The following is a 12,722-nucleotide window of genomic DNA, read 5'->3' on the forward strand; positions in this document are numbered from 1 at the left end:
TATTATTAGGAGTGTATATAAAAGTCTACTAAAATATTCAGGACTGAAGGATGAGGGTCGATTTCAGAGTGAGAGGTTGATCCTGTGAAATATTGATTGTGGTTCACAGTGACATCGCAGGTCCGATTTATAATCTTCTAAAATCTTTTCAAATAATGATCCTCATCCAGTGCATATTAAAGAGCAACGACAGACCTGTTCTTCATAAGCGGTAAATAGACTGAGATGTTCCCTCAGAAAAGACGGCCATAAGAGGGAAAAAAAGGAAAGGTGCGGGGGCTCTTACGAACGGTGATTCATTTCCCTATCTTATCATCAGATGATATATGGAGACGCACAAACATACACACACACACAAACACACACACAGTCACAGTCGATGTGTACAGTATGCCTTAGGGGGAAGGAGCAGCATTTATCATGATGGGAGAAAATTTGAAGAAATACAATTTATTCCTAAGGATGGGAAAGAGGTTTGAGGCCGTGAGAGAGAGCGAGAGAGGATCACGCACAGTGAACTGCCACAGTCAGCTAAACTCTCATTCTGGTATTAGACTACCTTACCTCACTGTGTGAATACACTCTGGAGGAGAGAGAGAGAGACTGTTGGTGGTGTTATATAGACAAACACTCTTGTTCATCCATTCCATCTTCTGACATCACGGGTATTAATAGAGAGTTGCTGCCCCTGTTGCTGCAGTAACAGCCTCTACTCTTCTAGGAACACGTCCTGTCTACTCTTCAGTTGCATCCTGTCGGTTCTGTGGTTTGAACCGGCCACCTTCTGGTAGAAGGGCACCTCTCTAACCTTCAGGTCACGGACACCCACACTTGTGTTGGCGTAACTTAAAGCATTTCTGTGAAGTTTCATTCTGGCCTTAATCGTTAGCAGAAGGCTCCAATATGCAAATGAGGCTTGTAACCCAACCAGTGTTCTGATGTAAAAAGTCAGCTTTTTTGTTTACTATCATACAGGCCACAAAAAAATCCTCCAGAGCTCCTCAGTGAAGGTAATAGTGTTAAATAAAGACCATGACAACTCAAATAACCGTTTAGGTGCTTGAAATCAATCAATTAGTCGACTTTTATTAAACCCTTCAACACTTCAAGGCTTATTACACACTACGGTGTGCTATTCAGTAACAGCAGGGACGTCTGTACAAACTGGGGGGGCTTTGGTATTCTTTGGTAACAGAAGTTTGTAATAACACCACATGTTGGCAGGCCACAGGCTTTTTAAGGGGTTAAACTCACTCAAGAGTCACTTGAGGGTGACCCTCCTTTACAGTGTAGCCGATCTGCTACACAAAATATAGACTGAAAATTGATTTCTGTAATAAGAGTGAGCTACACTGATTCTAATTCTAATAGTTAAATCTAAGAGTCAATTAATTTAAGTACTCCATAAAAAATAATAAAAATTATTAAAGTAAACCGTTTGCACATGATTTTATTAATAGAATATATATTATTATACATAGTATTGATTTTTTTTCCTGGTATGAATCAAGGAACCCTTCTTTAGTGCTATACAGAACTACATTCAGTACTGTGCAGAAGTTTTAGGCATCTAAGCACATTCTCTAAAACATTTTTTTTTTAGAGTTTTTACCGATAAAACCACCAGATCATATCAGAACAATACAGTAAAAACTAACAAGTATTTTTATTGTGAAAAAGGTTAGTTGAGATCTTGTGAGCTAGTTTGAAGAACAAAGCTTGGTTCCAGGTTTCCCCTGCCAGCCAGCAGTGGATGTGTTTAATTCCATCAGCAGCTCCTCTGATTTACCATCATTAAGCACTGATTTACTAAACCAGGTGTTAAATGATAACTGTAAATAATACTAGACTCAACATGACCTGTGGGTTTGGGAGCTTTGGAGTTGTTTTAATGAACACAGTGATGTCAATGTTTTTGTATTAATGTTGTTTGTGTGTGTAATATGTTGTAATGGCGTATGTACACTATGCTGACAAAAGTATTGGGACAGCTGCTCATTCACAGTTTCTTCCAAAATCAAGGGTATTAAAAAAGAGTGTATCCTTATTGGAGGAGTAACTGCCTTTACTGTACAATGAAGGTTATCTACTAGATTTTAGAGCTTTGCTGTGAGGATTGTATTCAGGGTCAAGAGCATTCGTGAGGTTGGATGATCACCACCCTGCCCCATCCCCAACTCCCCAACTCATCCCAAAAGTATTGGACCAACCATCATTCCAGAGACACAGTTCACTGCTTCACAGCTCAATGCTGGAGGCTTTATGCCCCTGTAGCCCATGCCTGGCATTAGGCATGGTACCAATAGGTTTATGTTTATCTGCTTCAGGAAGTCCTATGCTAACTTGAAGTAGCTGAATGCATTCATTAGGAGTGGATTCCACAAACATTTGGCGTATGTATGTATGTATGTATCTATGTATGTATGGTAAACACATTCAAGAAGAGGCATGGAAAGCAGGAGCAAAAGTAACCAGTGTGAGAGGAAGAGAGAGAGAGAGCGTTAATAGCGAGAGAGCTATTTCAGCTCTCTCACCACTGACTAAGAACAAGCCGACTAATGAAACCTAAGAAACAATCCTGCACCATTAACACGAGTGTAAACAAATGTGCTTTGCCTATGAATGATGAATGAGCACACTGGCTTTCCTTTCTCATTTTACCAGACCATAATGTTATTATGAGTGATAGAGAGCGCTTTATTTGCACAGCCTGAATGAGCAGCTCCAAGTGAGAGAGGGTGAGAAACAGAGAGAGGGACATGTTGTTGGTGTTCTATGCAGTAATCTTGCTGGGCTGTTTTAAGCTGAAGCCTCCTCCAGTGAAGCGCGGTCCGTCAGTATGCTGAGGCTGGATGATGGGATGTCCTGCCTGGGCCAGACTCCTCTCCTTCTCCCTAAAGAAGAGATCAGGCAAGAGGTTAAGGGGTGCAGGGCAGAGAAATTTGAGCACATCCCGCACTATATGTTGTTCCTGCTTGAAGAGGGTCACTATAGACCAATGTAGCAAATATTCTTCTAGCATGAATTAGCTACATGTTTCTTACAATGCCGGGAATGAATAGGACTTAATAGTAACATATTTGCATAGTGAGAGCAAATTCAATATGTAGTTAAATTTACATTTCATTTACATTATGTATCAACAGGTGTACACTTCTGATTTGTTTTTGGCACAAAAGTTTTAAATAATCATCAGTCTGATCAATATCAATCAAAAATGAAAATGTATATAATTTTTATATAATGTTTATACATTTCTTTTCACAATGAAATTTTCTCTCCATTTTTTTAAAGAGCTATAAGCAGTTATTAAGAACAATAACTACATTTTGTAATTTCTTCTCTTAATTTTTGTGTATCTTTTGCAGGGATATATCAGGAACGTGTATTGTAAGTGTATTGTATTGGTCAAGGCAAGGCACTTAATTTGAAAAAACACTGGCATCGTACAAACATACATTTAAAACACTGGAGCAAATCAGCCTTGAAAAGGAAATGGAAACTGACATATAATTAAGGCGACTCACTCACTAAAAAACACAGTGTGTCCAACAACAAAGCAACAAAAACATGGTAGCACAGAAAGAGAGTGTGTAATTTCTATTACTTACTGAATGGCTATTAGGGGGCTTGTGGTAAGAAGTTAAGTTACTTGTGCTTGATACATAGCTTAGGGCTAATGCTGCCTTCAAGCAAACAATCTTAGAACACCTTAGTATTTAGCTTGTGGTTAGCTTCCCTGTCAGTCAGTGAAAAATGATTAACAGTTAATTTGGTACAGTTATTCTGATGTTTGGACAACTATTATAGTTTACTGCAGGAACCTAAACAAGTAAACATATACCGCCAACGTCACCCAAAACCTTCGCAACTCCATAATGTCAAATTCACTTTCATTGAAAGTCATTTTGGAGCATTTCTGATGGTATACAAAACATATACAAAATAAACAAAACAGACAAATTCACATTATGTCAAAAAGTGACAGCAGATATGATGTGGAATGGAGTTAGAGGTTGAAGCCAACTTCAGTTTTTGTTTTGGCTGCTAACTGGTAACGACACAAAACGTATCGGTTCACATTAAGCTCTGTTTGGTGTTGCTGACTGAAATAATGTCACTAATGAACTAGAGGACGGCAGATGGCACTCTGCTACAGCAAAGCTATGGATCGGAACCTTAAAAGCCGATACCCAATCCATTAAAAATGCCTGGCTCGTCCCACAACCCAGAGTTACTTGATAGGATTAGGACATCCCTAATTACTACAGTTATTTTTTTCATAGGGTCTTATCATAAAGCACATTTCCTTATTTTTGCTGTATTGAAAATATGGAAGTAATCAGCAGTTTGGGAATCATTACACCCCTAATAATTCAATATGTATGTTTTTTTTTTTTCTGCCCTGTTCCCTTGTGTAGTTTTCCTATACGCTTACCATGTTTACAACCTACATTACCACTGAAACCCTGCAGACAATTAGACAAGTAAGATCATCTCAGTAGTGATCGACCTGCCCAGGGGCTACGCTATTGATTGAACTGAAAAAGCCTGGCTGTATTAGACAGACATTCGGTCTCGTATTTGCTTTGTTTTGTTTGCTTGTTTGTGTATTTATTTTGGTTTAGAGCCCCTCAGAGTCAGCCACGAGTTAAGGCCACCATGATCCAAACAAATATCGGTAAACATGATCACCAAGACTGACACACTCTCGCACACGTGTGTACACACACACTCTCTCTCTCTCTATCCTTCTGCCTCGGTCCCTCACTTGCTCTCTCTCAGACACACAAACACACCCGGCTCTCCCAGCAGAGAACATCTGTTGCCACCCTTTCAACTGTTCTCTAGTGATCGCAAAGCCCTCATCTTTCATTCAGCACACCGCTAGCGCAGGACCTCTCGGCCACACGCGCAGCACACCCAACACCCACATCGACTCCTTCCCTCCCTCCGAGCTGCAAACTTCTTTCTCTCCCCCTCCATCTTAATTTCTCTCTCGCTTGCCATGTTTGTCCAATATCAAACGCCGTCAATTAAAATTCACTGGCTGTGTAATGCGATTTCACACGGGGAACGATGAAGACGCTTGGCAACAAGCTTGAAGCGCTCACGCATGCTTCCTCCACCTTTTGTTCTTCTCTGTGCTCAAACAGGGAAAAAAAACAAACAAACAAAAAAACAGCTAAATTAATACTATGCGGAAAGAGCTTCAAATGCTTTTTGGGCAGAACCGCAGACATCTGTGAATCGTGCTTCGGTCGAAAACGGCATTCGCTTGACTTGCGGAATCAGCATAATCTGCAGCTAATGATTTCTGACAATCGAAGATTCAAGGCTTATAATTACATTTCCAGTGTTCTTCAGCATGATGGGACGTTTGGAATCATTTGGCGAGAAGTTTGGTGTTGGAGGGGGTTTGTTTTTCCACTTCCAGGAGTACTACAATGCTGGGCAGAGGAGGTTGCCACCACTTTTGCCAGGTTTGTAAGTGGCAGAGACAGCCGTAATGATCGTACCGAGGCCTGAAGTGGCAATGACAGCAAGAACATCAAAAACAACACATGGAGCAACTAAAAATAACAGCTGCAGAAGACCAGAAAAACTGGCACCAGAAGTTACAGAAATATCCGCCATCTGAAAGCAACTGAAAAGTGCCAGCAGTGGCTGCGCTTGACAGTATTAGCACTAATGTAGCAACTCCAGCACATGATACAACAAGAACAACAGAACTATTAATACCAGTAATGATATCACTTACATAAGTAACATCACCACCTGCACCTGAACCAAACCAAAGAAGTAACATCAAAACAGCAGCATCAGCGGAACCGATATATATATATCCCAGCTATATGTAGCCCAGCTTTGCCGAAAAGTTCCAAAAGCCTTCTGTTTCAGCAGTAAAACCAACTCCAACACTACCACCAGCAGTACCATCACCACCATAGTCATCAGTAACATCACCAAAAGTAACAACAGAAAAAATTGCACTACCGGCTAGGCTAACTACATCATCATGTCTCTCAACCTCTTTCCAAATGGTCATTCCACCTGCCAAAAGCCGAACGGTGCACACACGTCCTCTTTGAAAATGAAAGTGAAACTTTATGGTGTAGAATCTGAGCTTTCTGTGAGCTACCACGTTTCTGTCAATAAGTGATCCACAAGGCTTTCTTTGTTTCCATACAGAGCATAGTTTAGATTGGAGAGCGTTTTTCTCTCATCCAGAGAAATCCAAATGACATGACATGTCCACGCATCAACATCAGTGAGTCGTTACATTGTATACAGAGAAAAGGAGAGTAACCAGCAGAAAACAGTGGCCACTCATGGGTCTGTGATTAGAAGTTTATAATTCAAACCTAGGGAACAGTCAGTCAACCTAGACTGTAGTCTGTTTCCTCAAGTATACGGGCCTATAACTCTGGGGCTTAAGAAGGCTGGTTACCCGATACAGGACTGTTAAATCCCTGAAAGGGTCAACATTTTGGACAGGCCTGATACAGCTTTTCCAAACTGAGTCTTTCTCTGTGCCTCAACCTGGATTTCAGCTCATATTAATCTTAGTCAAATTTCATTCAGTTAGTCTTCATTCATTAATTACATGGCTAATTCATAGGGCAAAATTAATCTCCACGTTGATAGGGGTTTGATAATAAGCAGAGAGGCAACGGCTCTACATTAACAGGCAGAACACTGCCGTACCAGATGCTATTAGGGAGAGAGTAATGGAGTTATGTGTGAAGTTGTTTATTTAACACGTCCATAAGGCTGCGAGTGTAATAAAGGCCAGGATACAGGCCTACACACTTCACTGGGTCTCTGCGAAGGCCTCCAAGGAGATGCAGTGTGTACACAGAGTGTACATGCTTCTGTTTAGGTTTTAAGGTTATCCATATGCTTAAAGGATATGAAAGCTTCCTTTTTGCTCTTTTCTTTTTGCCACTGGATATCCAGTGATCAGCTATAACTGCGTGTATGTTCAGCACTATGAATGAGCCTTTTCCGCTTTCTGCTCAGAGAAAGGGAGAGCGAGAGAGTGAGAGAGACAGAGAGAGAGAGCGATTGTAAGTCAATAGCACAGATTGATTTGTGCCTGGCTGGAAACCAAGGCTTTTCTCCCAACAGGGGAAAGTGTGAACATTTCTCAACTTCGACTCGTTTCATTAATGGAACAAAGAGAAACGTCCGTCCATTAAAAACGCATCAACATCCACCCCCCACCCCAACCAGCACACCCCCTGCTGTCTTTGTGCAGAAAATAAGTAAGTGTCGGGAAAACGGTGTTGATTACATTTGCATCTTTCTGCTGATCTGAGGTCAGTTTTGTGGTTCCTAAGCAACAGCTCAATCTGTTATAATGATTTATATACAGTTTGAGCACGTCTATATATGGCCTTATTATACCATGGCAACACAAAACTGAAATAATCTTCAAATATTATGCTCAGTGAAGCAGCAATATTTACTACTTTCTGGAGATTCAGAATGACACTAAAACAAAATGTATCAATAATAGTATTGACCAAAACTCAACACCAGGATTAGATTAGATTTTCAATTGTCGCCCCAATTTGGTCTCTGTCAATTCCCACCCAGTAACTAGGTCTCCCCATCACAAGATGCCATCAGCCCTGGGAGGGTGGAGCTTTCTGCAAGACGTGTAAAGCCAGCCAACCACATCTTTCAAATTGCAGCTCACTCAGCATTATTGGACAGCTGATTGCGCTTGGAGGAGAGTGCTAACTGCTAACTGCTAACTGCTAAACTGCCAACAGATGCTAGCATGACCCTAATTGATGAGCTAGAGGGAGGTCCATCCTACCCTCATCAAGAAAGCGAGGCCACTTGGGTTAAAAATATAACACATATAATCTGGGTTAAACTTTGAGGTAAATACTGGGAAACCTTGGTTAGTGGTGGCTCAGCGGTTACAGCAATAGCCCGGGGCTGTTGATGACAGACAGGTTGTGGGCAAGGCCATTCACCCTCTCTGCTCCCTGGCAATGGCAGCCCACTGTTCCAGGCATGTGTGCTCACAGTCACTGTGTGTGTTTCACTGGTGTGTTTGTTTACTGCACAGATGGGTTAAAGGCAGAAGCCAAATTACATCTGTGTCCGAAACAAATAGTGAATATGGTTGGGTAAACTTTGGGTAAAACACTGGGACATTTTGTTAAAACTCTTGGGTGAAAGACTGGACAATTTGGGATAAACACTGGGCAAAACACACAACAAAACACTGGGGAACCTGAGTTTAACACTGGGTTAAACTCAAGTGTGGTACTTGGGTCCAGAGGACTAGAGGAGGATGGGTTCCCCTTTTGAGTCTTAGTTCCTCTGAAGGTTTCTTCCTATTGAACTGTCCGCGGCGGTTCCCTGAAGTTCTTTGGCAAGTGACTATATCGAGCAAAAAGGCTTGTCGCTGTCTGCTTTTACTGGACCAGGGGGAGGCAAAATCACTAGGAGTTTACAGTGAAATAAGTGAGAGGTTTGCGGATGTATGAAGATTGGACAACCATGCCAAGTCTGACAAATAACCCCCTTTTACTGTTCTACCCTCTTCTCGTCTTCCTTTGCCTTCTTTTATTAGCTTTTTTGTTATTTTAAAAGTTGTTTTCCGCTTCCGCTCACAGTGAATGAAGGCGTTTTTTTAGTAAGTGCTATTACACACATCCTCTGCCCCTTAATTTGGTCTTAGGGGTATCCATTTACAGCAAGAAAGTCTATTTGAACAGCCAGCATCCTGCAATCATACACCGTCAACAAGTGTAGGTCAAATAGAAAAGATGAAATCTCCTACAGAGTCTCTGATAGCACTGCAGACGAGAACCTAAAATATAAAACTCTACCCCCCCGCGCTCCGCTCCGCTCCACCCCTCCAAAATAATAACAGTGCCTATTCATACATAATAATAGTCCGAATTACCTCTAGAGATGGATTTAGTATTGAGGCACGCTGATGGCTTCAAGCAGAGATTCAGACTGTGAATAAGAAATACAGCACATGTTTTATCTGAAACAGTATGAAGCCTCTCTGATGCATGTTGTAATCATATCCAAATCATGTTGTGATTTGGGCATAATGTTCTCTTGTAATGGCATTATAACAACATGAAAGCGTCATAGTGCATCTTACATCCAGCGGCATCAGTTTCAATAACATTTCTGAAAGTTAATCATGGTAACAGTGCAAACACTGTTGTCAAGAGTGTCTGACGATAACAATAAGCAGTATGAGAACATTCAACTACAGTTTTCTTCTGAAAGGAAAAACCTCAAATTTACATAATTGTCAAATTATCTGAAATATAATTCATCCGTCAAGACGCCCAAAATAGATTTACTTTTCTATAAGGACAAACCTATTGACAAACCTATTTAACTCTGTGATTTAGTTTTTTTAGGTGACATGATGTCATACAGTGTCCGAAAAAAACATCTATTTGAGATTACTTAACTAAATATGTTTAGCAACACACAACCATGTGTTAGCAACATCAGCCTCATAACTCCAGCGCAAAACTGAAGAATCAAACTTTCCACAACAAAAATGTGGCCAAACTCTCACTGATTTAGACTTCTGCAGAGGTGTGTGTAGATGTCAGAATGTAGACTTTAGTGGGCACTGTGGTTTTATCTTCATGTTGTAGCAACAACAACCCTGGAGAGCCAATCAGCATTCACTCAGCATAGTTGGTATTTTGGAAGTGTGCATGCCATGGACTCTGTACCCATAGTTCCCTTTTTCTGTATTGGGACACATATATGCGGACATGCATCTACACAGACACGCATCTACACCAAAAATAGAAATCTGTCCCTAAAAATAGAGTCTTGATTCTAGTTTTGAATGTAACAAAATATTAAAATGAGGGAAAATCATTTTAAATGATTTTAATTTCAGCAGTGTGATACAATGGGTTGGTGCCAAGTGTGGTGGAGCTAGGCCTTCTGGAAAGGTGCCTTAGAATTGAAAACTGCAGCTGTCATCTGAAATGAAAGCTACATGCTCAAGCGGGTGCTAGGCTAAAATCTAATCTGGCAACAGTGAAAGCTGGCTATGAATAGACCGCACATAGAGGACACAGAGAGGACAGCAACACTATCTGGTAAGCTTGGTATACTTATAAATAAGTGTTAAAAAAGATAAGCTATGATATGCTCTGCAGAATCTGTTAGCAGTCATGCTGCCATAAACCTAAGGCACACTAACAGGGTTGTTAATAGGCTTGTAAAACTGCATCTGAGCATTCCTGTCACCCCCAACCCAGTCCTGCCCATTCCCATCACTCCTATTCTAATCACCCACTACATTACAACCTCTTCAACAGCTAGGCACTTCATCCTTTCTCCCACCATACTTACTATTTCTCCATACTTTCTCCCACCATACTTACTATTTCTCCATACTTTCTCCCATCATACTTACTATTTCTCCATCCTTTCTCCCACCATACTTACTATTTCTCCATCCTTTTAACCATCATACTTACTATTTCTCCATCCTTTCTCCCACCATACTTACTATTTCTCCATCCTTTCAACCATCATACTTACTATTTCTCCATACTATCTCCCACCATACTTACTATTTCTCCATACTTTCTCCCACCATACTTACTATTTCTCCATACTTTCTCCCATCATACTTACTATTTCTCCATCCTTTCTCCCACCATACTTACTATTTCTACATCCTTTTAACCATCATACTTACTATTTCTCCATCCTTTCTCCCATCATACTTACTATTTCTCCATACCTTCTCCCACCATACTTACTATTTCTCCATCCTTTCAACCATCATACTTACTATTTCTCCATCCTTTCAACCATCATACTTATTATTTCTTCATCCTTTCAACCATCATACTTACCATCCATCCTTTCTCCCATCATACATACTATTTCTCCATACTTTCTTTCACCATAGAAATACATTCTATGGCACATTTAAAGCTTCTAACCTTGATATAGTGATATTAACTAAACAATCTGAATTAAGCATACTTACATTTTGACAATGTAAGTATGACCAACGCTGGACTGTGCAGTACGAACACAGCACTTGTGGCAGGACTTGGGGATTGAGAGTGGTGGAATGTTGGATAGATTGTCTGTGACGGCTCCATACTGTGGAACAATGTGATGCAACTGTATACAGTAATAGCACCATATGAGCCCTCATTATCAGGCATTGCATCACGCTCCCATTCAGCACAGATAATGCATCCACTGTGTCGAAGTGAAATTAAATGGAAATAAACATAGTGAGATAAAACTGCTTTTGATGTCTGGAGAGAATGCAGGGAACAATCTTTGTGTTTTGGTTGTTTTGTTTTTATACTGTCGTTTCACTGCCTGTTCAGTTCTCTTCAGCATGGATGCCTGTATGTGTTTTTATATAAATGCACATTTACATTTATATACATTTATATATTGCATTACATATTTAGGATGAATAAAATGCATTAGATTAGTGGGGTTAAGAGTAGGCTCAGAAAAAGCAAAGTTGTGTCCAACAATTCAAGCTGTTGCTGCCATATTTTGACCCTATCATCAGTGGGCCTCAGCAGAAAACAGGATTCATCAGAGCAGGCTATGTTTCTCCAACTGTACGTCTTCTCAACTGTATCTAACACTGGACAGTTCTGTCAGCTGCCTTTTGTCACCTTAAACCAGTCTGTCCATTCTTTGTAGGGCTGGGTGATATGCTTAAAGCCTTTGGGAACACATTTTAATTAATATATATACAGTGGGGGAAAAAGTATTTAGTCAGTCACCAATTGTGCAAGTTCTCCCACTTAAAAAGATGAGAGAGGCCTATAATTGACATCTTAGGTAGACCTCAACTATGAGAGACAAAATGAGAAGAAAAATTCAGAAAATCACATTGTCTAATTTTTAAAGAATTTATTTGTAAATGATGGTGGAAAATAAGTATTTGGTCACCCACAGACAAGCAAGATTTCTGGCTCTCGCAGACCTGTACCTTCTTCTTCAAGAGGCTTCTCTGTCCTCCACTCATTACCTGTATTAATGGCACCTGTTTGAGCTCGTTAACAGTATAAAAGATACCTGCCCACGACCTCAAACAGTCACACTCCAAACTCCACTCTGGTGAAGACCAGAGAGCTGTCGAACACCAGAAACAAAATTGTAGACCTGCACCAGGCTGGGAAGACTGAATCTACAATAGGCAAGCAGCTTGGTGTGAAGAAATCTACTGTGGGAGCAATAATCAGAAAAAAGACCTACAAGACCACTGCTAATCTCCCTCGATCAGGGACTCCACGCAAGATGCCACACAGGGGGACCTAGTGAATGACCTGCAGAAAGCTGGGACCAACATTACAAAGGCTACCGTCAGTAACACACTACGCCGCCAGGGACTCTTGCAGTGCCAGATGTGTTCCCCTGCTTAAGCCAGTACATATCCGGGCACGTCTGAAGTTTGCTAGAGAGCATTTGGATGTTCTGGAAGAGTATTGGCAGAATGTCTTATGGTCAGGTGAAACAAAAGTAGAACTGTTTAGTACAAACACAACTCGCTGTGGAGAGTGAATGCTGAGTTGCATCCAAAGAACACCATACCAACTGTGAAGCATGGGGGTGGCAACATCATGCTTTGGGGCTGTTTCTCTGCAAAGGGACTAGGACGACTGGTCCGTGTACATGAAAGAATGAATGGGGCCATGTATTGTGAGATTTTGAGT

At 40.8% G+C, this 12,722-nt stretch overlaps 1 protein-coding gene across 4 annotated transcripts in view; it reads right to left on the reverse strand.

Moving 5' to 3' along the window:
- Positions 1 to 2,136: 2,136 nt before the first annotated feature.
- cfap58 (cilia and flagella associated protein 58) overlaps positions 2,137 to 12,722 on the reverse strand; it is a 169,512-nt gene continuing 158,926 nt past the window's right edge. For all 4 annotated transcript variants that reach the window (XM_072657288.1, XM_072657287.1, XM_072657286.1 and 1 more), the window contains one exon: positions 2,137 to 2,894. In XM_072657288.1, the coding sequence (XP_072513389.1) occupies positions 2,774 to 2,894 (121 nt within the window). In that variant the 3' untranslated portion in view covers positions 2,137 to 2,773. The remainder of the gene's footprint in view (positions 2,895 to 12,722) is intronic.

The sequence above is a fragment of the Salminus brasiliensis genome, chromosome 15, assembly GCF_030463535.1.
Source record: "Salminus brasiliensis chromosome 15, fSalBra1.hap2, whole genome shotgun sequence".
NCBI classification, from domain to species: domain Eukaryota; kingdom Metazoa; phylum Chordata; class Actinopteri; order Characiformes; family Bryconidae; genus Salminus; species Salminus brasiliensis.